The 26,855-nt window shown below is 48.1% G+C and overlaps 1 protein-coding gene across 9 annotated transcripts in view; it reads left to right on the top strand.

Annotated features, from left to right (window-relative positions):
• The window catches only part of LOC140404459 (zinc finger protein 609-like), a 244,241-nt gene that overhangs the window by 120,943 nt on the left and 96,443 nt on the right, over positions 1–26,855 (top strand). For 5 of the 9 annotated variants that reach the window (XM_072493030.1, XM_072493027.1, XM_072493024.1 and 2 more), the window contains exon 3: positions 10,480–10,705. In XM_072493030.1, the coding sequence (XP_072349131.1) occupies positions 10,480–10,705 (226 nt within the window). The remainder of the gene's footprint in view (positions 1–10,479; positions 10,706–26,855) is intronic. The other 4 variants (XM_072493031.1, XM_072493033.1, XM_072493028.1 and 1 more) reach the window with 1 other exon arrangement.

The raw sequence follows: 26,855 nt of genomic DNA, 5'->3' as shown, positions 1-26,855 counted from the left end.
ACCTAGGCCCACTCCCACCCTATTCCCTGTAACCCAACCTAACCGGCACATCTTTGGATTGTGGGAGGAAACCGGAGCACCCGGAGGAAACCCACGCAGACACGGGGAGGACGTGCAGACTCCGCACAGACAGTCGCCCAAAATTGGAATGGAGCCCGGGTCCCTGGCGCTGTGAGGCCAGGCGCTAACCACTGTGCCGCCCCAGCCGCCCTACAACGTGTCTCAGATCCCCCTGCTCCTTCAATCCCGGCCTCTGCCATTTCAATCATTCCATCATTGGGGGCCCTGTGTTCACCACTAAGGACTAACCATAAATTCCCTCCCTAAACCTCTCTTCCCTTCCCTTTGAGACCTTTTTAAAAGCGCTTTGAACAAGCGTTTAGTCATTTGTCCTTGTGTCTCCTTACATGGTTTTTTAATTAAAATTTTTAAAAAATAATGCTGCTATGAAGTTCTTTGGGACACTTTGCCACATTAAACCGGCTATATAAATGCAGGTTTTTGGGCACTAGCCCATTTCATTAATCCCAGCTCTAATCAGGGAAAGTGAAAATGTTGCCATATTTGTCCCAGACAATTGCAACATTCTGTGATTGCTACATTGTTCCTTCCCACTCCCTGTATTATTTCCATTGACTTCCTCCCAAGTTTCCAAAAAACTACTTTGTCTGGATTGCATTTTTAGTTGTACAGGTTCACTATATAATAATACATGACTTTGAGCACTCTGGGACAACACTGATGTTATGGAGTGGATTTTAATCTTGTGTACAAGGGCACTGTCATTTAAAAATGCACTTTATATGAAATGAAGCATTGTCGGCTCTCTTACCTCCTCTCCGCCCCCCTAAGCATATTTTGAAGTTTTACACTTGGAGCTAGTGACCTTGATCTCTGACTTCGACTTCAGTCACAAAGTCCGTGTGGCACAGGAACAGGCCATTTGGCCCATCGAGCCCATGCTGGCCCTCTGTAGAGCAATCCAACCTGCCTCATTCTATCCTAGCAGTCCTTCCCTCAAATACTCATCCAATTTCCTTTTGAAATTGTGAATCGTCTCCATGTCTTAATAATAATCGTTATTGTCAGAAGTAGGTCTACGTTGGCACTGCAGCGAAGTTACTGTGAAAAGCCACTAGTCGCCACACTGCGGCACCTGTTCGGGTACACTGAGGGAGAATTCAGAATGTCCAATTCACCTAAAAAGCACGTCTTTCAGGACTTGTGGGAAGAAACCGGAGCACCCGGAGGAAACCCACGCAGCCACGGGGAGAACGTGCAGACTCTGCACAAACATTGACCCAAGCTCGGAATCAAACCTGGGACCCTGGCACTGTGAAGCAACCGTGCTAACCACTGTGCTACCGTGCTTGCCCAACTCTACGTAGGCAATGAGTTCCAGGTCGTTAAAATTCACTGCATAAAAATATTCTCTCTTTCCCCACCCCCACCCCCATCTATCTCTTGCTCAAAACCTTAAATCAGAGTCGCCTAGCCTGTGTACCATCAAATAATGTACGTTTATTTTTAATCTCTCTGGCTTAAACCTATCATAATCTCGTGCACCTCTCTCAAATCTCCAGCCCATTCCACTGACCTATCAATGTCATGTTGTATCATCCTCATTGTTTGCCATGTGGTCAAGTTTGATATCATTGGCAAGTTTTGAAATTATACTTTGTATTCCAGTATCTGAGTCATTTATATACGTTGTTACAAATATAAAGTTCTGTTTTGGACTGTGTCTTTAATTTAGGGTAAAGTGGAATAGGGAAGGGCATTATAAGACCTGCTCTGAATTCTGCCTGGCTCACTTGGTGGGTGGACGGGGAGGTCCATGTTGTTTTAGCAAGAGAAAGATGCAAGATATTCACACTGTAACAGTAACGTATGCAGCTGTGCTGACTGGCTGGACTGTTGTCTCTCCAGGGCAGGGTTAGGAATGTCAGTTTAATTAGCACTGCTGCCTACGGCTCTGAAGACCCAGGTTCGATCCCGGCCCCGGGTCACTGTCTGCGTGGAGTTTGCACATTCTCCCCCTGTCTGTGGGTTTCACCCCCGCAACACACAGATGTGCAGGATAGGTGAATTTGTCATGCTAAATTACCCCTTAATTGGAAAAAATAATTAGGTATTCTACATTAATTTAAAAAAAAAATGTAATTTTTAAAAATGGTTTTACTTTAAACTGTCTATTTAATAGAAAGGAGTTGGAGGTCGAGAGGTTGGCTCATCAGCATTTCCCCCTCTACACAAGAACCATGTGATTCATGTTGCCATGGAATGGGCTTTGGGAGGGATAGAGTCCATGGGAAACAATTGTACGATTGGTATGCAGGTTTCTTTAAAAATATCAATAACCTCACAGACAGGGTCAGTCTGTCAGAGAGATATCGGCAGCAATTCTCTTGTTCGCCACTCAGAATGCAGGTTTCAATGCAAGCTTGGGTTGAAGAGACCAAGTGGACAAGGATTCATACAAAGCTGGCAGATTCACCTAGCGTTGGCTAGGGGGAGGCATCGCTTGTTCACTTGAGGGACAGAGTAAAATATAACCATGGAGGAGGATTTTTGGTTGTTTTAAAAGTTAATGGGAGTTTTTTCCTTAACTTAAACTACAGGTCGCCTGCTGAATAGTGTTTAGCCAATGTTGCAGTAAATGTCTCAAAGCAGGAAAGCCTGTTGTGTGATCCTTTTACTGGATGTTCAAATTTCTTTTTAAAATGTTATCTGTATTTATGGGATCGTGACAGTCAAAACGATGTAGTGCTTCCATCACTGAGCCTTGGGCAGCACCACTTTCTACCACCCTCCAGCCTGGAAAATTACCGTGACTCCTTGTTTTCTGTCATTATACCAGCTTTTTAAAAAAAACTCCAAATTGTCCACGAACCATGAGCCTCAATTTTGTTAACCATCCTTTTTGTCAGAAACTTTCTTTCCAACACTGAGCTTGGACAGCTACCCGATAGCAGCTGGCATACATATGGCTGTCTGGCTTTCCTGGGATCTGATGGTTGAGAGCTTGCTGTGATGCGAGGCATGGATAGAGACTTTTCCCCAGGGTGGAAATGGCTGTCACGAGGGGACATAATTTTGAGGTGATTGGAGGAAGGTGTAGGGGAGATGTCAGAGGTAGGTTCTTTACACAGAGAGTGGTGGGTGTGTGGAATGCACTGCCAGCAGAGGTGGTGGAGTCAGAGTCATTAGGGGCATTTAAGCGACCCTTGGACAGGTACATGGACAGCAGTAAATTGAAGGGGTGGAGGTTAGGTTGATCTTAGATTAGGATAAATGGTCGACATAACATCGTGGGCTGAAGGGCCTGTACTGTGCTGTAAATGAGCCTAGAGGGCAGTTTCACTCAATGCACAATATTCACAAAGAATCCATGATGATCATGCCTTAGAGGAGATGCCAGTGTTGGGGGTGAATCTGCTTTGTCACTTTACAGGTATAGACAGGGTAACTCTCCTTCCTCGGCTACCTCTGCTGGTGCATTGTTCACGGATTTTGTGGGCACTACTTCATTCTGCCCCTGAATTTTCAAACTCAGCCTTTGACACAGACCCGCACGTCGTAGTTGTCCTCTGGCATCATCCATGTTATAGAATCATAGAATTTACAGTGCAGAAGGAGGCCATTCGGCCCATCGAGTTTGCACCGGCCCTTACAAAGAGCACCCTACTGAAGCCCACGTATCTACCTTATCCCCGTAACCCAGTAACCCCCACTTACCCAGTAACCCCCACTTATGAGCTGAGATGAGTGAGTCTTCGAAGGGTTGGGGTCAGCGAGAGGAGTCTGTGGGTGGACACCATGTCTGTATTTCTCATTGTCACTTGACATGTGAATGCACTTTATTGCGTGGCGGATTTGGGCTGCAGTCAGGGATGGACACTTCTCGAGAAACAAGGCACTCGGACTTATCGAAGCTCAGATCTGCAGACTTCACGCAACATAAATAGCTCGCATTTACATAATGTAGAAAACAGATCCGGTCTGTCTGACTGGGTCATTCAAGGTGCAGAATTCCTCAGATTGTGCTGCTACAGAACCTGAACAGGGAGTGCTCTTTCAGCAATGCGGGGGCCCCTTGGGACAGCCGAAAATGGAGCTCGCTGATTTTATTTCAGACACACATTGAACTCTGTATAGTGTAACAAGGATGTGTAGTCTACAGAATGACTGTCTGACTGTGTTAGCACACAAAACACAGTAGTAACACTGCAAGTCTGAGATTCTATAACTGCTGGAAATATAGCCATTTATGATGGGTAGACAAAGTCAGCAGAATACACTTTCTCTTTTACAGGGAGTGTAGCTCCGTGTTCTTCAAACTTTTTTCCGGGGACCCATTTTTACCAACCGGACAATCTTCGCGACCCACGCTGGCTGACCTTCACGACCTGCGCCAGCCGACCTTCGCGACCCACGCCGGCTGACCTGCGCGACCCACCATTTTCTCTTACCTTGTTTGCTGCTGATAAAAATGGAGGAAATGGTTCTGGGTCCCTTTGGCCCTCGTACACGCTCCTCCAATGGAACCTGTTGGATGAAGGTGAAGCCTTCCGGTGTCGGAAAGTATGGAGTCTCCATCTGTCCAAAGTTCTGCATTTTTTCCAGTAACATTTTATCCAATAAACCCCCCCGAACTTGTAAAAAAAAAAGAATAAAATAAATGAATAATTCCTCCCCGAACTTGTAAAACAAAAAGCTGCGACCGTTTGAAAAACAAAAAGCGGCCGCACTGCGCGTGCGTGCCGACGATCTAGCACGCATGCGCAGTGCGGCCGCATTTTTTTTACATGTTCGTGGCCATTTTGAAGGCCGCTTGCAATCGCCATTTCTAACAGCCGGCTGCTGTGGCTGTTGTGCGCAGATTTGCGCAATCGGGAGCGCCACGATGGACGGCTCAGCGACTCTCCCGACACCCGCCCGCGACCCACCCGCCCCGCCCCCCCCCCCCCAAGTTTGACAATGCCTGGTGTAGCTGACTGCATGAAATTATTCAGTGTTCGCCCTGTAATAAAGACACCAACCACCCTGATGCTTCAGCGGGTTAAGACAGTTAGGGTTCCGGTCCCTGAATCTACTGCTCTCTGCTATGTGTGTACCTCTGATGAGGACTGAATTAGATGTGGTTGTGAGGTTTCCCGCAGTCAAATAGTCTGCAAACATCTCGATCACACATGGCTGATGCCTTGGGATATGGGTGGGAAATCTTTGAAGCCAATGACTGCCCATGTTTTCTGAGATATGGAGTTTGTATCGTTTTTTGGCAATTTGAAGAATTTGTTTAATATTGTTTTGTTCCCATTAAGGTGAGGAGTAATAGTGCTACAGAATTAACTTTTCCTATTCTTGGCCACCTAGTGTTGGCATCAATCTCTCTCTCCTCTGTCCAACACTGGCCTCAGGCTCAGGAAAGCACCCACCAGTGTCCCAGTTCTTTATCCATCTCCCAAGCTACCCACTCCAGATCTGGAAGGCCAGTGTCAATAAATTTCCTGCTCCATTTCTCCAGTTCATTTGTTTCTAATCGTCATGGAAATAAAATGAGTCGACAGCAATGACCATCTCAAATCAACAGTTGCCTCTTGGTGAGGTCTAATAAAAAAAGTCAAGTTGCCATAGTCCCAGATGACCACAGGCTACTCATCTTCGAGGGGGCGAGCTGGCTAGTGGGTGATTTAACCTGGGGATCGCCACACCTCAGGCGAGGGGCAAGGTTCAGAAGGCGGGGCCTTCATGGATTACCTCAGCCGGTACGGGAAACCTGCGCTGTTGACCTCTCTCTGCATCACAAACTGAACGAAACCAGTCTAATATGGAATGGGTGACATGCCTTGAGACCGGCCTTCTGTTCAGAGCAGCTAGAAGCTAACTAGCCAGCTTCTCTTTGCGAATTTCTGGATTTCAGTCTGAGCATTCGGGATTTTAACATAGAATATCATAGAATTTACAGTGCAGAAGGAGGCCATTCAGCCCATCGAGTCTGCACCGGCTCTTGGAAAGAGCACCCTACCCAAGGTCAACACCTCTACCCAACACTAAGGGCAATTTATCATGGCCAATCCACCTAACCTGCACATCTTTGGACTGTGGGAGGAAACCGGAGCACCCGGAGGAAACCCACGCAGACACGGGGAGGATGTGCAGACTCCGCACAGACAGTGACCCAAGCTTGAATCGAACCTGGGACCCTGGAGCTGTGAAGCAGTTGTGCTATCCACAATGCTACCGTGCTGCCCTAATGAATTAACATTGTGGCATTTATGCTGACTGATATAGGCCACGGATTTCACAGCACAGGAACAGGGCATTCGATCCATCAGGGCTAACCGGTTAGTGTTTGCACTGTATGTGAACCTCCACCTCCATCTAAACCAGCATATCCTTTTATTCCCGTTTCCCTCGTGTACGTACCTTGTGTACTATTCAGGTAAAAGCTGCAAAATCTGCATTGATGCTCTGGACACTGTCCAGATGGCTGGAAAACCGTCTCCCCAACCAGATCCCGTTTTCTCAACTCTTGAACAGCCAATGTTCAGGGAGGAGGAAGAAAACTCTCTGAAGCTCTCTCTGAATCCCAGCGACATTGACATTAATAATCGGGAGGAACTTTCTACCGTTCGTTCAGAAGGACGGCAACTGAGTCTCACCGTCTTAATGATGAGGCGGGGCTCCCTGCGGAGAAGGAAAGAAACGGAAGCAAACCCCACAATCCAGATCCCCCTGACACAGGGGATTATCCTGCACCATATACCCACAGAACTGCAGGCTGCCACTCGGCCTATTCAGTCACATGGCGACCAATGGCAGAAAGCCATAAGACCATAAGACATAGGAGCGGAAGTAAGGCCATTCGGCCCATCGAGTCCACTCCACCATTCAATCATGGCTGATTTCAACTCCATTTACCCGCTCTCTCTCCATAGCCCTTAATTCCTCGAGAAATCAAGAATTTATCAACTTCTGTCTTAAAGACGCTCAACGTCCCGGCCTCCACCGCCCTCTGTGGCAATGAATTCCACAGACCCACCACTCTCTGGCTGAAGAAATTTCTCCTCATCTCTGTTCTAAAGTGACTCCCTTTTATTCTAAGGCTGTGCCCCCGGGTCCTAGTCTCCCCTGCTAATGGAAACAACTTCCCTACGTCCACCCTATCTAAGCCATTCATTATCTTGTAAGTTTCTATTAGATCTCCCCTCAACCTCCTAAACTCCAATGAATATAATCCCAGGATCCTCAGCCGTTCATCGTATGTTAGGCCTACCATTCCTGGGATCATCCGTGTGAATCTCCGCTGGACCCGCTCCAGTGCCAGAATGTCCTTCCTGAGGTGTGGGGCCCAAAATTGCTCACAGTATTCTAAATGGGGCCTAACTAATGCTTTATAAAGCTTCAGAAGTACATCCCTGCTTTTATATTCCAAGCCTCTTGAGATAAATGACAACATTGCATTTGCTTTCTTAATTACGGACTCAACCTGCAAGTTTACCTTTAGAGAATCCTGGACTAGGACTCCCAAGTCCCTTTGCACTTCAGCATTATGGATTTTGTCACCGTTTAGAAAATAGTCCATGCCTCTATTCTTTTTTCCAAAGCCCCGACCTTCAGTCAACATCACCTCGAATCAAGGGACAGTTGTCGGCAATGGCTCATCTCGCTTCCCCTTAAATGCATCTTTTCTGTTTGCCGTGGCTATGTAGTAGTGAGCAGCGCCAGGGAGGGAAATATGGGCTCTGATGCTTCTCCTGTTTCCAAGCCCCTTATTCCTCCCCCCACTTTACCCTCCCCCAGTTTAATCCTCCCCCTCAATCATGGGTGATATTTTTCCCCTTGCAAGATTGGCAATTCATTCACCAATCGCAAAGAAAAATGATCAGTTCCATTGTTCACAACTGGTTACAAATATCGTCCAACACGTATGCACCTTGGGTCATGGATATTAAGAGCAGCAATGATGATAATGCAGAGTTAATCTGTGAGCACTATAGAGGTGATCCCATTACTTTCAAGAGCGGCACAGTGGTTAGCACTGTCGCTTCACAGCTCCAGGGTCCCAGGTTCGATTCCCGACTTGGGTCACTGTCTGTGCAGAGGAGTCTGCACGCTCTCCCCGTGTCTGCGTGGATTTCCTCCGGGTGCTCCGGTTTCCTCCCACAGTCCAAAGATGTGCAGATTAGGTGGATTGGCCACGCTAAATTGTCCCTTAGTGTCCAAAAAGGTTAGGTAGAGCTACTGGGAGATAGGGTGGAGCTGTGGGCTGAACTAGGTGCTCTTTCCAAGGGCCGGTGCAGCCTCGATGGGCCGAATGGCCCCTTTCTGTACTGTAAATTCTATGATTCTATAATTAAACAAAGAGTGTGCAAATTTTACTTTAACAGCATTGTGCAATATTGTTGATTTGACAGGGAGGTATCCCATGAGTTATTTATGCCCTGTGCTGACGGTGACTGCCTCAGCCCACGTTGACATGTTCTGCACGTTGTACCATGTGGACACGGTGATAATAAATTTGGGGAAAGATTCAATATTTGCACCCCAGATAATCTGCACAAGATTTCCTTTTTTGTAGAAGAAGACTTCTGTCTGAGTGCACCATGTTATTCAATATAATTGTTTCATAGAAGGGGTGTAATTGGAGTCGATTTCATCAACAATTTCATGGGGTAGAAAGGTCAAATGACTCCTGAGCAAGAAGGTAGAATGATTGAACAATGGTTAATTCTGCCATAGAGTTCAGAGTGTGATCCCTTCCTGCTAACTCTGAGACATTTGACATCATGGACCGCTTTGGTAAGAGTTAATCAGGAAAAACTGCCTCCAGTGACAGTATGATCAATAACTAAAGGACGCAGATTTAAGATGATTAGCAAAAAACCCGAAGGTTACATTTATTTTTACTCCGATATTTTTAATGGTTTGGAATGCAATGCCTGAAAAGTTGGAAGCCGATTCTTTAGTAATTTTTAAATAGGAACTGGATGAATACTTGGAGAGAAATTTACAGGCCATGAGAAGAGGACGGTGGAGTTAGGACCATTTGGATAGCTCTATCCCAGAAGAGGCAAGGTGGGCCATTCTGTCGTTCATAGAATTTACAGTGCAGAAGGAGGCCATTCGGCCCATCGAGTCCGCACCAGCTCTTGGAAAGAGCACCCTACCCAAGGTCAACACCTCCACCCTATCCCCATAACCCAACACTAAGGGCAATTTTGGACACAGGGCAATTTATCATGGCCGATCCACCTAACCTGCACATCTTTGGACTGTGGGAGGAAACCGGAGCACCCGGAGGAAACCCACGCGCACACGGGGAGGATGTGCAGACTCCGCACAGACAGTGACCCAAGCCGGAATCAAACCTGGGACCCTGGAGCTGTGAAGCAATTGTGCTATCCACAATGCTACCGTGCTGCCCACTTCTATGATGTGAGAATCTAACTCGACCGCGCTACTTCCCATTGTTGAATGAGTGGGCATGTTAGCATTGGAGGTTGCATCACAAGACCTCTAACTGCCCGGCCCACATGATCCAGGCATCGGTTGCCAGCCATATCCATGCAATGGCTCAGCACCTTCCTGGACCAATTGGAAAGTGAATGGATGTTTTGTTATCTGACAAGTTGGCACGGCAGCACAGTGGTTAGCACTGCTGCTTCACAGAGCCAGGCCTCCGGGTTCAATTCCGGCCTTGGGTTACTGCCTGTCTTGCAGTTTGCACGTTCTTCCCAGATGCTCCGGTTTCCTCCCACTGTCCAAAGATGTGCGGGTTAAGTGGATTGGCCACGCTACATTGCCCCTGAGTGGGCCTAGATAGGGTGCTCCTTCGGAGGGTTGGTGTAAATTCGATGGGCCGAATGGCCGCCCCCTGCACTGTAGGGATTCTAAGTTCAGAATCATCCAATTGAACAGCCTTATTTTCTCCCACAGCTCCAGCATTATTAAACCCAATAAATGTTTTTTAAAAACACACTTGGAAACCCCTATCATTTCATTTCTGAGGTTGCATTCAGAAGTGGCCAGTAGAGTAATCTGCACTTCCTGGAGACTCCCGGATAGTGCTGGGTGGGTGCCAACCTGAAGCCTGTTCCTTTGAGTCTGATTTGGCTGCCTCTGGGTGGGGTGATGTAGTGTATTCTTCAAATGTTTCTGTAAACCTTTTCATGGAAGACATGATATTGATTGATGAAACCATTTAACAATGGAAGGCTAAGTGTGAATGTTAGTAAATCTTCCTAACCTCTTCATTGTGAGATCAGTGTTCTACTACTGTAGCTGCAGGGCGACCCACCATGAAACTGTCAACTGATAGCAGTTTTTCATATTTATTTCCCACCTGGCTGCATTTTACAGATAGGATAGTTATTTTATTTGTAGCTTTGGAAACCTTTCAGTCTGAGCTGGTGCAGAAATGACACTGAAGCGATTCCTTGCGATTAACGCTTGTTTAACTCTTCTTACCCCCAGCAGATGGATTCCCCTGCCTCCACTCCAGCCCCTCCACCCCTTCATCTTCTGCCTCCCATCAACAGCGGTGTTGCATCCCCAGTGGAGCAGATCATGGTCCGCACCCGCTCGATCGCGGTCAATACCTGCGATGTTGGACTCGAGACAGAGCCCGAGTGCCTAGGCCCTTGCGAACCAGGGACAAGTGTCAATCTCGAAGGGATTGTATGGCAGGAAACTGAAGATGGTAAGAAGATCATATATATGTGTGTGTGTATATATATATATACATATATGCATAAGCTTTGTGGCGATCTGAGTTTTTGCTTGAATGAAAGAACCTGTAATATGTGATCTGGGAGGTGAGGCTGGAACCACAGTCAAGCAGATTGTGGCTTCCTGACATTAAAAAATATGGCAAATTATACTGCATTGTTTAAAAATGATAAACGTTTTAGTAGCTTGATACTCGGAGCTCCTCTAACCAATGTGCAAGAAGATCTCCTTTTTGGAGTTTATATACGGGACACTGAATCTTATTGACCGTTATTCGAGTGGCCATCTTGAATATGGTCTCCAAATGGTCTGGCTATCCCATCATGGATTTGATTAAAACCAAGCAATCCCATATTTGTACTGCTAATTCTCAGCTTAAAGATTCCTGTTGTTCCTTTAGTTAAAGCGGCCTTAGTTGGGCTATGTTTGTGATGCCCATCCCCTTTGATGTGACTCGTGCCGGACTGGAGTAGTATAGGAAGTGAATCGAAAGAGAGGATTGCATTTCTTTTAAACACCAGTGCACATGTAATGAGCTGAGAGACGGGTGCAGAACAGGAACACGGGAAGGTTGCAAGTGTGCAGCACTGCAGGCATGTGGCTCAGGCGGAGCTTGAACCATGTTTGTTCCTCACCAGCTGCTGAAATGAGTAAGCTTTAGTGCAAAACCTCCCGATGAAGACAAAAGTTAGAAACCTGCTCTAGCCACTGCTATTTTATAATCTTTATTGTCACAAGTAGGCTTACATTAACACTGCAATGAAGTTACTGTAAAAATCCCCTAGTCGCCACGTTCCAGCTCGTGTTCGGGTACACAGAGGGAAAATTCAGAATGTCCACATTACCTAATAAGCACGTCTTTTGGGACTTGTGGGAGGAAACCGGACCGCCCTCAGGAAACCCACGCAGACACTGGGAGAACGTGCAGACTCCGCACAGACAGTGACCCAAGCCGGGAATCGAACCTGGCGCTGTGAAGCAACAGTGCTAACCACTGCACTACCATGCCGCAGTTTATATTTTTCGAATTGAAGAAAAAAAAAATTGAATTTACAAAGCGTGTTTCAAAACCTCAGGAAGCCCCAAGGCACTTGACAGCAACTAAGTACTTCATTGTGACGTGTCGATACTATTATAATATAGGCAATACCGCAGCTAATTTGTGCAAAGTCCCACATAAAACAAGATGATTTTTGAAAAACCCACAGATTCTAAGGTAAGGTTATCGACTTGAAACATTCCCCCACAGATGCTGCTGGATCTGCTGAGCATTTTCAGCATTTTTTTGTTTTTATTTAAGGTGACATCTGTTTCGATTCATTGGGCGAGGGATAGTTATTAGCGAAGGCACCAGGGTGAATTCCCCTTTGGTGAAATGGTGCCATGGGATTTTTACATCCACTTGAAGGGGCAGACAGAGCCTAGATTTAATGTCTGATTGGAAATATCTTGAAGCGGGTTGGAAAGTATTGCTTGTCGTGCTTATTTTCTTCCTCCTGCATGTGGTTCTTGAAATGAAAAGTTGCAGAGTAGTGGAATAGTGGAAGTGCACAGTGGTTAGCACTTCTGCCTCACAGATCCAGGGACCTGGGTTAGATGGCCTTGGGTGAGTGGCTGTGCAGAGTCTGCGCGCTCTCCCGGTGTCCGCGTGGGTTTCCTCCGAGTGCTCCGGTTTCCTCCCACAGTCGAACGATGTGCAGTTAGGTGGATGAGCTTAACCTCGATTCCGGCTTGGGTCACTCTCTATGCAGCGTCTGCACGTTCTCTCCGTGTCTGCGTGGGTTTCCTCCGGGTGCTCCGGTTTCGACCCACAAGTCCCGAAAGCCGTGCTGTTAATTGAAATGGACATGCTGAATTCTCCCTCAGTGGGAATTGATGAGCCAAATGTTCGTCCTCCTGCACTGTCGGGATTCTCTGGATGCGCCCTTATTGAAAGGTGCCCCACTCCAAAGCACTTCTGGCCTGCAGCTTAATAGGATGAAGAGACACTGGCTGGGTTGTTGATTTGAATTATGCTGTTGTAGGAAAGTAGCAAATGGTCATTGTGTACTCCTATACATGGACAGTAGGAAATTAGGAAGGCACATTCCTTCTCTTGAACCTCTTCCAGTCAATAGCACCTCAGAGGTGAGCTCCTTCCAATCAACAGCACCTCAGAGGATGCACTACCTTTGGAATAGTTGCACCGTTGGCTGGGAAACTACAAAGGTAGAGGGAAAGAATTGCTGTAGCTGCTTCATGGTATGGAACTTGAGTATTGCTGAAAACCCCCCCAGATATATTTAGACAAAACATTTCATTTCCACTCACTGGGACATTCACAAGAATACAATGCAAGCCAAATCAACAAATTTGTATTGTATGAGAAGAGAATGCTGATTGGTTAGCAAGTGGGCTCTGATTGGTGGAGGCACGTCCATGGATGGTGGCTGAGAGTTTGCTGCCAAGCATTGTTTGAAATTAAATCAGGCAGCTCAACTCTGATCAAGGCATTGCCCGGAGGAATGAGCCAGCGAGTGGCTGTCACTTATTTTGTTTAGCTGAAACAGGCGCAATGTGTGTACATGCTCTTTCTGTCTTCAAAGAACAGGGCCCTGTGTATTAATAAAGGTAGCTTCCAGTACATGCAAATGTGCCACACTGTGAGCCCGACTGACAATCTTAAATTGGTTCTCACTGTGCACACTAAGGATTATTTACAAAGCGTTGCCTGATTATGGAATCACACCTAATGTTGGACACTGTGTTTTGAGTTTTGCAAGCATAGGCTGGCTGCATACGGTTTGTACCTTACAGCAGAAGGGACATGTTTGATACAATCCGCTAGTTTTTAAGACATATGGCGTACATACCGAGCATCACCCAGGCACTGAAATTCATATAGCACATTACTCATATGTGAGATAGGCAGGAAAGCTTTGAGAAAAGAAGTCATTTTTTCCCAGCAGCATTCAAATGTCCTAGACTGACGCATTGATGTGAGATGGTGTATGAAATTATTCTGATGTTAATGCAGTTGTTACTGAGACTCCTTTGAGCTGCATTTAAGCTGCTTCATTTTAATTACACATTAAAACACCGGTTCGGCCTCAACTAAGGTATTGGCACCCAGTTCAGGGCACCACACTTCAGGAAGGATGTGAAGGCATTCGAGAGCGTGCAGAAAAGATTCACAAAAATAGTCCCAAGGATGAGGAAACTTCAATGACGCAGATAGATTAAAGAGGTTGGGATGGTTTTCCTTGGAGAAGAGAAGGCTGAGAGGAGATCTGATCGAGATATTCAGCGGTCTAGACAGAGTGGAGAGAATCTGTTCCCATTGGTGGAAGGATAGAAACTAAGAGGGCACAGATCCACAGCAATTGGCAAAAGGAGCAAGCACAGACATAATGAGCCAAATGGCCACCTTCTGAGCTGCAGCCATTCAATGTTCCCATAATTGGAGTTTGAAACAAGCAAGCAAGCTGAGAATAGAGGGGCAGTCACCATGAGTGGCGTCAGGCAGATTAATGGGCTCAGCGTTATTAATGATAATAGTGGGAAGAGACAACTCCTGAACGTTACAATGTGACATTAGACATTGCTAGCAAAATGTTTAACTAGCTAATTTAACTGAAGTATAGAAGGCACAAATAGACAGCTGAGCGACAGTAACAAGTTTAGATTTCTCCCTTGTGATATTCAGGGTGTGACCTAAAAATAGGATATCATAAAATCATAAGTGCAGAAGGAGGCCATTCGGCCCATCGAGTCTGCACCGGCCCTTGGAAAGAGCACCCCACTTAAGGCCACGCCTCCACCCTATCCCCATAACCCCGTTACTCAGTCACCCCATGCAACCTTTTTGGACAGTAAGGCCAATTTATCATGGCGAATCCACCTAACCTGCACATCTTTGGACTGTGGGAGAAAACCGGAGCACCCGGAGGAAACCCACACGCAGACACGGGGAGAACGTGCAGACTCCGTACAGCCAGTGACGCAAGCCGGGAATCGAACCTGGGACCCTGGAGCTGTGACGCAACTGTGCTACCGTGCTGCCCACTAAGATGTATCTCCCCGACAGGCACCGCGGCCTTATTGTTCCGCTCTTAACTTACCCGTTGTGCAGTGAGCAGAAAGGTATTGGGGTTTCGATTTGTGATTCATGGAGGTCGATCCTAACTGGCTTTGACCCCCATCGGAGTTGAGCTTCAGTTAGATTTCAGTCGTGCGTTCAGTTCTGGGCAACGCACTTTAGGGAGCCGGGCGAATGGGCGCTGATCCGATTTACCAGAACGATGCCGGTGAGTGAGGGGCTTCACTTCAATGGAAAGATTTAAGAAGTTCCTAAAAGCAGAGAGAGTTAAGGGAAGATATAATCGGGTTGCTCAAAGTCATGAGGTGTCTGAACAGAGCAACCCGGGAGAAACTGCTCCTTCTGGCAGGAGGTTCGGCAACCGGAGGACACTGATTTCAGAATATTGACCAAAGAGCGAGAGTGATGGTGAGACTCGTTTGAATGCAGCGGGGGTTATGATCTGGAATGCATTGCCTGAAAGAGTGATGGAATCAGATTCAGTAACAACATTCAAAACTAAATTGGACATACACTGGAAAAGGAGAATTTTACAGGAGCTATTGGGGAATTGGACTAATTTCAGAGAGCTGGCACAGTCCTCGATGGGGCGAATGGCCTGTGCAGGAAGTATTTTGTTTGGAGGCCAATCTACCCTCCGATTGGGCCCGATCCCAGCCTGCTTTTAAATTTGTTTCATGTGAGAAGGAGATTGGGGTCAGTAACGGGAATGCGGCCTGGTGACTTGTACCTGGGGAACGAGGGTTTTGCCAGCAAATCGACTGGACAGAAGAAGATGACGGCATTGGATCTCGTGCTTTTAAAAGAAATTTGAGCGCTGTTCAACTTTGCTCTTGTTATTACAGATGTGATTTAGTTATGATTTAAAAAAACAAACAAAAAAAATTCTTTATTCTCCTCATTTTTCGCATTTTCTCCCAATTTTACACCCACCAACAGTAAACGATAATTCGTAATAAACAATAATCAGTAACAAATATGTCAATCCCCATATCAATAACAACGATCCCATCACCAAACCCCAAACATTAGCCCGCATGTTCACATAAACAAACGACAAAAAGGAATCAGGAATCACCCATAGTCACCATTAACACACACAGCCCCCCTCTTCTCTCCCCCCGCCCCCCAAAACTAATGTTCGATGTTATCCATTTCTCGAAAATGCATAATGAATAATGCCCATGAATTGTAGAACCCCTCCATCCTTCCCCTCAGTTCAAACCTAACCTTCTCCAGAGTCAGGAATTCCAACAGGTCCCCCCGCCACGCCAGGGCACAGGGTGGAGAGGTTGCTCTCCAACCTATCAGGACCCCCCCCCCCCCCGGGCGCAACGTTCACACACATCTTCTACTCCGTCAAAGAATCGGCTCATCCTCACCCTTGTGAGGTGTGCTCTATGTACCACCTTCAGCTGTATCAACCACAACCTCGCGCACGAGGTGGAGGCATTCACTCCCCGGAGCACCTCACACCAGAACCCCTCCTCCATATCCTCTCCCAACTCTTACTCCCACTTTGCTTTGATCCCTTCCAGTGGTGCCTTCTCCTCTTCCAAAATAGCTCCGTAAACCGCTGACACTGCCCACTTCTCCAGTCCCCCTGTCATCAGCACCTCCTCCAGCAATGTGGAGGCTGGCTCCTCTGGGAAGTTCTGCATCTCCTTTCTGGCAAAATCTCGAACCTGCATGTATCTAAACATTTCCCCCTGCTCTAGCCCATACTTCGCTTCCAGCTCCTTCAATCCTGCAAACCGACCCCTAAGAAACAAATCTTTTAGTGTCTTAATCCCCTTCTCCTCCTTCTCCATCCCACCTCCCTGGCTCAAATCTGTGGTTCTTCCGAATCGGCATTTCCCTTGACCCTGCCCCCAACCCGAATTGTTGGCAAAACTGCCTCCAAATTCTCAATGAAGCTATTATTACCCGACTCCCTGAGTACTTCCCCGGGGCTATCGGGAGTGGCGCTGTTGCTAGTGCTTTCAATCCCGGCCCCCTGCACAAACTCTCCTCCATTCTGACCCACTGGGAACCCTCTTACCCAGCTCTGCACCTTCTCCACATTCGCCGCCCAGTAGTAATACATCAGGTTCGGAAGACCCAAACCCCCTGCCTGCCTTCCCCTCTGTAGTAGCACCTTTCTAATTCTGGCCACCTTCCCTCCCCATATGAACGACGAAATCCTTCCCTCAATCTCTCTGAAAAAACCTTTGGCAGGAAAATCGGCAGGCATTGAAAAATAAGCAGAAATCGCGGCAACACGTACATTTTAACCGCCTGTACCCGACCCGCCAGTGACAGAGGGAGACCATCCCACCTTGCCAGATCTGCTTTCACTCTCCCCACCAAATTAGAAATGTTGTACCTGCGTAGCCCCCGATAACAGCAAGTCATCGGCATATAAGGACACCCTGTGCTCTATCCCCTCCCTGCACTATTCCTTTCCATACCCCCAAACTTCTTAATGCGATGGCCAACGGCTCAATTGCGAGTGCAAACAGCAGGGGGGACATAGGACATCCCTGCCTAGTCCCACGGTGGAGAGAAAAGTATCTCGAGCTGATGTTGTTTGTGCGGACACTCGCCCTCAGCTCCTTATATAGTAGCTTTACCCAGTTCACAAATCTTTGTCCAATCCCAAACCGCTCCAGAACTGCCATCAAGTACCCCCATTCTACCCGGTCGAACGCCTTCTCCGTGTCCAATGCCACAACCACCTCTGTTTCCTTCCCCTCTGCCGGTGCCATAACGACGTTCAAACCCCTCCTAATGTTCGAAAAGAGCTGCCTCCCTCTCACGAACCCCGTCTGATCCTCACCTATCACCTTCGGGAGGCACTCCTCCAGCCTACCCGCCAGTACCTTCGCCAACACTTTTGCGTCCACATTCAGAAGTGATATGGGCCGATACGACCCACACTCCGTCGGATCCTTCTTTTTTTTAACAACAGTGAAATCGATGCCTGCCCCAAAGTTTGCGGCAACACCCCCTTCCCTATCACCTCTTCAAACATTCCCACCATCAGGGGCGCCAGCTTATCCTTGAATTTTTTGTAATATTCCACCGGAAACCCATCCGGCCCTGCCACCTTCCCCGACTGCATCCTCCCAATTGCATCCTTTATCTCCTACTCCACTATTGCTCCTTCTAATGTAGCCCTGTCCCCCTCCCCTAACCTCGGGTACTCCAACCCATCTAGAAATTCCTGCATCTCACGGTCTCCCCCGGGTGGCTCTGACCTGTACAACCTCTCATAAAATTCCTCAAAAACCTTGTTAATCAGATCCGGAGCCACCACCAACTTCCCTGCTCTGTCCCTCACCTGCACAATTTCCCTTGCCGCTGCTTCCCTCCGGAGCTGACCTGCTTATCTGACCGCCTTATCTCCATGTTCGTAAACTGCACCCCTTGCTCGTCTCAGTTGGCGCACCGCCTTCCTGGTAGATAGTCGGTCAAAGCTTGATTTAGTTATGATAATGGATTGTTTCTCTGCGAGTCTGGGGCTAGAGCAGCAGGGATTTTGGAGGGAGATAATGGAGATTAATGAGTAAACCAGAGCTGGAAGGGAATGTTTTGATATTCACAGTTCTAATTTCCAATTGCTCGCAGCATTTGGAATGCAGTGCTATGATTGGCCAGGCCCCGCTAGTTTGTATTGGCTCCAGGATTTCCTTTCAAAATGCCTTTAAAAGGTAACTGGCATCAAGGGGTGTCTCGATCCCGTGCAAATTAAAGCTTCGAGCTGCAGAGATCTTAGACAGCAGTGTCGCGTGAAAATGGGCCTCAAGAAGCTAAAAGAGGGATCTGATTTTTAAAGTTGCTCTAAATTCTGATGATAAAATGTTGGGAAAATCACTTATTGGTGAATCAGGCGTCAGATGCCATCATTTTAGGACGAGCGTAAAAAGAAAGGAAAGGGTTGGGAGGGAATTGTTTTTGAAGAAAGCTGTTGGAACATGGATTATCTGACTAACCGCAGTGAAGGCAGAATCCTTAAACATGATTAAAGGGAAGTAGACAATGTTTGAACAAGGGAAAAAAAAGATTTGGGTATGGGGCAGGGGAATGGGACTGGGTGGATAGTTCTTTCAGAGGGCTGGCATTGGTAAAATGGGCCGAATGGCTTCCGCTGTACCATTGCGCCTCTGTTGTGTTCGAGATTAGGAAAAGCAAGTTGCTTGTGACTCATTCTGCAGAGCGAGGAGAATAGAGAGGCTGAGAGGAGATGCTTTGAGAAGAGTGGTGTTGACGGCAGCAGGGCGAGAGGGTGAGCAGTTGGCTTTGCTGTCGTGTATTCTGGAGCTCGGAGTTCTGAACTTCCAGTGACCTGCTTCCTTTACTGAGAAGCAATGTGTTGACGGATGTTTTTTTTTTTGACTACTTGGCAGCTTCAAGTTAAACATGTTCACTGGCGGAGTTCAGATATCTCCAGTTTGCAAATAGACTACCTTATGTTTCTTCGCTCCGAGAAATATTGATGCAGGTTTGTGAATGTTTCTGCCCCCCAGAACTCAGCATCCCTTCACCACACAATGGGACAGTAGGACAGGAGGTTCCAGAAAAAAGTGGGAAACACACATGCGCACCCCCACCGTACACATTTCTGTGTATGCCCCATGCACAGAAACGTCCGCTCTCACCCTCGCACTCATTCTCACTAACACACACAGCCACACACTACACCACCAGCCCACACACATACACTCACAGACACACACACACGCACTCTCAGACACACACGCGCGCACTCACAGACACACACATGCACTCACAGACACACACGCACTCACAGATACACACACACTCACACACCCACTCACAGACACACACACGTACTCACACACACAGACACACACACAGACACACACACGTACTCACACACACACACAGGCACACACACATGCACTCACAGACACACACACACGCGCACTCACAGACACACACACACACAAAAACTCAGATACACACACACGTACGTACTCACAGACACACACTCACAGACACACACACGCGCACTCACAGACATACACACACACAGACACACACAAACTCAGATACACACACACGCACTCAGACACACAGACACACACACACGCAATCACACACAAACACGCAGCCACAGACACACACACGCACTCAGACACACACACGCACTCACACACAAACACGCAGCCACAGACACACACACGCACTCAGACACACACACGCACTCACACACAAACACGCAGCCACAGAGACACACACGCACTCAGACACACAGCCACACACACGCACTCCCAGACACACACACACGCACTCACACACAAACACTCACTCACAGACACACGCACTCAGACACACAGGCACACACACTCAGACACACACACACGTGCACTCACAGACACACGCACTCACTCACAACACTCACTCACGCAACGCACTCTCACACACAAACTCATGTATGCACTCACACACGCGCACAGTCACACACACGCAGTCATCCTATCACGCTTACTCAAGTTCATTTGCTCACTCTTGCACGCACTCGCTCACACGTGCTCACTCACACGTGCTCACTCACACGTGCTCACTCACACTTGCTCTCACACTTGCTCTCACACTCGCTCTCACACTCGCTCTCACACTCGCTCTCACACTCGCTCTCACACTCGCTCTCACACTCGCTCTCACACTCGCTCTCACACTCGCTCTCTCACTCGCTCTCACACACGCTCTCACGCTCACTCGTACTTGCTCACTTACTCATGCTTACACTTGCGCGCTCGCTCTTGTTCTCATGCGCTCACTCTTGCACATGCTCACTGATGCAAACACACTACACAAGCTTGTCTCTCTCTCTCTCTCCCGCACGCACTCACTCACTCACATGCACTCCCTCACTCGTATGCGAGCACACCACCCGTGAGAACTCGCACGTGCCTCTTTCATATGTATGTACACACTTGCGCAATATCCTGCCCCTTTTGTGTGCGCACTGACACCATCGTGTGTGTGCACCCACATACAGCAATTGTGTGTGCACTCACACCACTTGTGTATGGACACATACGCGCCATCCTTGTGCGTACCCGTGCATGCACACACAAACATGCCATCCTTATGCATGCAGAACACTCGCGTGCGCACACCACATGTGCACACCATTATTGTGCAAAGGTCACCCCACTCGTGCACAATTGTGCATGGGCACCTCACTCGCGTGCCTGCGCACAACCCTCTCGTGCACATACACACACTCAACCCTTCAACTCTTCCTCTGACCCACACACCCTTTTTGGTGACTATCAGAAGTATGGACAAGCTGCTTTGTGGAAAATCTGTGTTTCACCTGTTGGAGCGAGGCTGCTAAAAGGGCCGCTGTGAAATTCTGTGTAGACACGAGATGGCAAATGAGATGAGAGGGATATCGTTCTCACGTTTCACCATCGAGTGGACGATGTTTCATTCGGTGCTCTCAAAGCCTGGTCAAAGCTAACAGCCTAACAAGTTAGCAGAGGAAATAACTTTGACTATTGTCTTTGGCACTGCCACCCAGACAATGCAAGTTGACCGCGGGCATCGTTGAAGCGGATGGCACTGATCTTCAACTTGTCTCCCTGCTGACCTAGAAAGCTGCAGAGGCAGCTGTTAGATTGGTGAAATGCACAAGCGAGTGGCAGTAGCTGGTAGCTGTGGGAGTTTTAACTCCTGCGGCCTCCTGACTTCCATAGAATCCCCACAATGCAGAAGTAGGCCATTCGGCCCACCGGGTCTGCACCGACCCTCTGAAAGAGCATCCTATCTAGCCACCCACCCCCCCACCCTCTCACCGTAATCCCACCTAACCTGCACATCTTTGGGCACTAAGGGGAAATTTAGACTGGCCAATCCACCTAGCCTGCACGTCTTTGGACGGTGGGATGAAACCAGAGCACCCGGAGGAAACCCACGCAGACACGGAGAGAATGTGGAAACTCCACACAGACAGTGACCCGAGGCCGGAATTGAACCCGGGTCCCTGGCGCTGAGGCCATCATATCTTGTATCACTTAAACTATGAAACAGTCTCATTAAATAGCAATAAAAAAATCTACTACCAGAACCTGTGCTAACAGAAAACTGCAGGGCTCAGTGTGACTGTTACCGCAATCAAATCTTCAATCTGTGGAGCAACGAAGCAAACCGTTTTCAAGTGGTGTTTTCCTTGTGGGGAAGTGAAATAAGTGTGCAGGATTTCAAATATCAGGAGCTGCCGACAGCATTAGTAATGTGAGCCTTTGTGCCGAGATAAGATTACAGTGTCGACAGCATCCTCGAAACACTGCACCCAGGCTCTCGTAAAACTGAGGCCATCCACTTGAGCCTGCGTTTTTCCAACTGCAGTGCAAGATTTGAGTGCACCTGGTAAGGCTAACCTCAAAGCCCTGGAATGGCTCGCACCAACAAGTAGAGGCTTTCCACATGGACTTCATTTGCGTCAATTGGACACGGGGAGATTTAAGCAGCTGGATTTGCTTACGGCTGTCTGCAGCGTTCAGCTTTTAAACAGCCGAGACTGTGGCAGGACCAACTCCCCGTCTGGTCCCAGGGCACCTGTGTTGAAGTTGGGCAAACTCACTGAGTGTGCGGCTCTTTATCCTTCACGTCCTTCAGGGCAGCACGGTAGCATTGTGGAAAGCACAATTGCTTCACAGCTCCAGAGTCCCAGGTTCGATTCCGGCTTGGGTCACTGTCTGTGCGGAGTCTGCACATCCTCCCCGTGTCTGCGTCAGTTTCCTTTGGGTGCTCCGGTTTCCTCCCACAGTCCAAAGATGTGCAGGTTAGGTGGATTGGCCGTGATAAATTGCCCTTAGTGTCCAAAATTGCCCTTAGTGTTGGGTGGGGTTACTGGGTTATGGGGATAGGGTGGAGGTGTTGACCTTGGGTAGGGTGCTCTTTCCAAGAGCCGGTGCAGACCCGATGGGCCGAATGGCCTCCTTCTACACTGTAAATTCTATGATAATCTATGACGTAATAGCAAGGGAGGAGCTTCGAACAATCAACATCAATAGGGAAATGGTACTCAACACACTATTGGGATTGAGTCCCCCAGGCCTGATGATCTTAGCTTGTTAAAGCAAGTGACAATGGAGATAGTGGATCCATTGGTTATATTCCAAAATTCCCTGGACACGTGAACGGTTGCAGTGGATTGGAAAAATGCTAACGTATTGCCCTTATACAGGGATAGAAGGTTCTATAGCCAAATTTGCAAACAACATTAAAAATAGGTGGGACAGTAAGTTGCGATGAGGAAATAAGAACCTTGCAAATGGATATAGATAGGTTAGAAGAGTAGACCAAAATACGACATTTGGAGTTTAAAGTGAACATGTGTGAGGTCATGCATTTTGGCCAGAAACATGGAAAGGCAACTTATTATCTAAATGGAGAGAGACTTCAATAATAATAATCTTTATTGTCGCAAGTAGGCTTACTGCACTGCAATGAAGTTACTGTGAAATGCCCCTAGTCGCCACACTCGGGCGCCTGTTCGGGTACACAGAGGGTGAATTCAGAATGTCCAAATTACCAAATAGCACATATTTCGGGACTTGTGGGAGGAAAAAGGAGCACCCGGAGGAAACCCACGCAGCCACGGAGAACGTGCAGACTCCACACAGACAGTGACCCCAGTAACAACTGCCTTTGTTCCGCACTGACCCCAGTAACAACTGCCTTTGTTCCGCGCTGACCCCAGTAACAACTGCATTTGTTCCGCGCTGACCCCAGTAACAACTGCCCTTGTTCCGCGCTGACCCCAGTAACAACTGCCTTTGTTCCGCACTGATCCCAGTAACAACTGCCTTTGTTCCGCGCTGACCCCAGTAACAACTGCCCTTGTTCCGCGCTGACCCCAGTAACAACTGCCTTTGTCTGCACTGACCCCAGTAACAACTGCCTTTGTTCCGCGCTGACCCCAGTAACAACTGCCCTTGTTCTGCACTGACCCCCAGTAACAACTGCCCTTGTTCCGCGGTGACCCCAGTAACAACTGCCTTTGTTCTGCACTGACCCCAGTAACAACTGCCCTTGTTCCGCGGTGACCCCAGTAACAACTGCCTTTGTTCTGCACTGACCACAGTAACAAATGTCCTTGTTCCGCGCTGACCCCAGTAACAACTGTCCTTGTTCTGCACTGACCCCAGTAACAACTGTCCTTGTTCTGCACTGACCCCAGTAACAACTGTCTTTGTTCTGCACTGACCCCAGTAACAACTGCCTTTGTTCCACGCTGACCCCAGTAACAACTGCCTTTGTACTGCATTGACCCCAATAACAACTGCCTCTGTTCCGCGCTGACCCCAGTAACATGCCTTTGTTCCGCGCTGACCCCAGTAACAACTGCCCTTGTTCCGCACTGACCCCAGTAACAACTGTCTTTGTTTTGCACTGACCCCAGTAACAACTGCCCTTGTTATGCACTGGCCCCAGTAACAACTGCCTTTGTTCTGCACTGACCCCAGTAACAACTGCCCTTGTTCCGCGCTGACTCCAGTAACAACTGCCTTTGTTCTGCACTGACCCCAGTAACAACTGTCCTTGTTCTGCACTGACCCCAGTAACAACTGCCCTTGTTCTGCACTGACTCCAGTAACAACTGCCCTTGTTCTGCGCTGACCCCAGTAACAACTGCCCTTGTTCTGCACTGGCCCCAGTAACAACTGCCCTTGTTCTGCGCTGACCCCAGTAACAATTGTCCTTGTTCTGCACTGGCCCCAGTAACAACTGCCCTTGTTCTGCACTGACTCCAGTAACAACTGCCCTTGTTCTGCGCTGACCCCAGTAACAACTGCCCTTGTTCTGCACTGGCCCCAGTAACAACTGCCCTTGTTCTGCACTGGCCCCAGTAACAACTGCCCTTGTTCTGCACTGGCCCCAGTAACAACTGCCCTTGTTCTGCACTGGCCCCAGTAACAACTGCCTTTGTTCTGCACTGACCCCAGTAACAACTGCCCTTGTTCCGTGGTGACTCCAGTAACAACTGCCTTTGTTCTGCACTGTCCCCAGTAACGACTGCCTTTGTTCTGCACTGTCCCCAGTAAGAACTGCCCTTGTTCCGTGGTGACCCCAGTAACAACTGCCTTTGTTCTGCACTGGCCCCAATAACAACTGTCCTTGTTCCGCGCTGACCCCAGTAACAACTGTCCTTGTTCTGCACTGACCCCAGTAACAACTGCCTTTGTTCCGCGCTGACCCCAGTAACAACTGTCCTTGTTCTGCACTGACCCCAGTAACAACTGCCCTTGTTCCGCGGTGACCCCAGTAACAACTGCCTTTGTTCTGCACTGGCCCCAGTAACAACTGTCCTTGTTCCGCGCTGACCCCAGTAACAACTGTCCTTGTTCTGCACTGACCACAGTAACAACTGTCCTTGTTCTGCACTGACCCCAGTAACAACTGTCTTTGTTCTGCACTGACCCCAGTAACAACTGCCTTTGTACTGCACTGACCCCAGTAACAACTGCCTTTGTTCCGCGCTGACTCCAGTAACAACTGCCTTTGTTCTGCACTGACCCCAGTAACAACTGTCCTTGTTCTGCACTGTCCCCAGTAACAACTGCCCTTGTTCTGGGTGCGGGAGATTGAGAGTATAGAGGTCAGGAGCACAGATTTGACTTTGCAGGAGGGGGCCAGTGTTCAGGTAGGTGGTTTGAAGTGTGTGTACTTCAATGCCAGGAGTATACGAAATAAGGTTGGGGAACTGGCAACATGGGTTGGTACCTGGGACTTCAATGTTGTGGCCATTTCGGAGACACGGATAGAGCAGGGACAGGAATGGTCGTTGCAGGTTCCGTGGTTTAGGTGTTTTAGTAAGCTCCGAGAAGGAGGCAAAAGAGGGGGAGGTGTGGCGCTGCTAGTCAAAAACAGTATTACGGCGGCGGAGAGGATGCTAGATGGGGACTCTTCTTCCGAGGTAGTATGGGCTGAGGTTAGAAACAGGAAAGGAGAGGTCACGCTGTTGGGAGTTTTCTATCGGCCTCCTAATAGTTCTAGGGATGTAGAGGAAAGGATGGCGAAGATGATTCTGGATAAGAGCGAAAGTAACAGGGTAGTTATTATGGGAGACTTTAACTTTCCAAATATTGACTGGAAAAGATATAGTTCGAGTACATTAGATGGGTCGTTTTTTGTACAATGTGTGCAGGAGGGTTTCCTGACACAATATGTTGACAGGCCAACAAGAGGCGAGGCCACGTTGGATTTGGTTTTGGGTAATGAACCAGGCCAGGTGTTAGATTTGGAGGTAGGTGAGCACTTTGGGGACAGGGACCACAATTCGGTGACATTTACGTTAGTGATGGAAAGGGATAAGTATACCCCGCAGGGCAAGAGTTAAAGCTGGGGGAAGGGCAATTATGATGCCATTAGACATGACTTGGGAGGGGTAGGTTGGAGAAGTAGGCTGCAAGTGTTGGGCACACTGGATATGTGGAGCTTGTTCAAGGAACAGCTACTGCGTGTTCTTGATAAGTACGTACCGGTCAGGCAGGGAGGAAGGCGTCGAGCGAGGGAACCGTGGTTTACCAAAGAAGTGGAATCTCTTGTTAAGAGGAAGAAGGAGGCCTATGTGAAGATGAGGTGTGAAGTTTCAGTTGGGGTGCTTGATAGTTACAAGGTAGCGAGGAAGGATCTAAAGAGAGAGCTAAGACGAGCAAGGAGGGGACATGAGAAGTATTTGGCAGGTAGGATCAAGGAAAACCCAAAAGCTTTCCATAGGTATGTCAGGAATAAAAGAATGACTAGGGTAAGAGTTGGGCCAGTCAAGGACAGGGATGGGAAGTTGTGAGTGGAGTCTAAAGAGATAGGCGAGATACTAAATGAATATTTTTCGTCAGTATTCACTCAGGAAAAAGAGAATGTTGTGGAGGAGAATGCTGAGACCCAGGCTATTAGAATAGATGGCATTGAGGTACGTAGGGAAGAGGTGTTGGCAATTCTGGACAGGCTGAAAATAGATAAGTCCCCGGGTCCTGATGGGATTTATCCTAGGATTCTCTGGGAAGCCAGGGAAGAAATTGCT

The sequence above is a fragment of the Scyliorhinus torazame genome, chromosome 30, assembly GCF_047496885.1.
Source record: "Scyliorhinus torazame isolate Kashiwa2021f chromosome 30, sScyTor2.1, whole genome shotgun sequence".
Classification (NCBI taxonomy): domain Eukaryota; kingdom Metazoa; phylum Chordata; class Chondrichthyes; order Carcharhiniformes; family Scyliorhinidae; genus Scyliorhinus; species Scyliorhinus torazame.
This window is presented reverse-complemented; position numbering and strand designations above follow the sequence as displayed.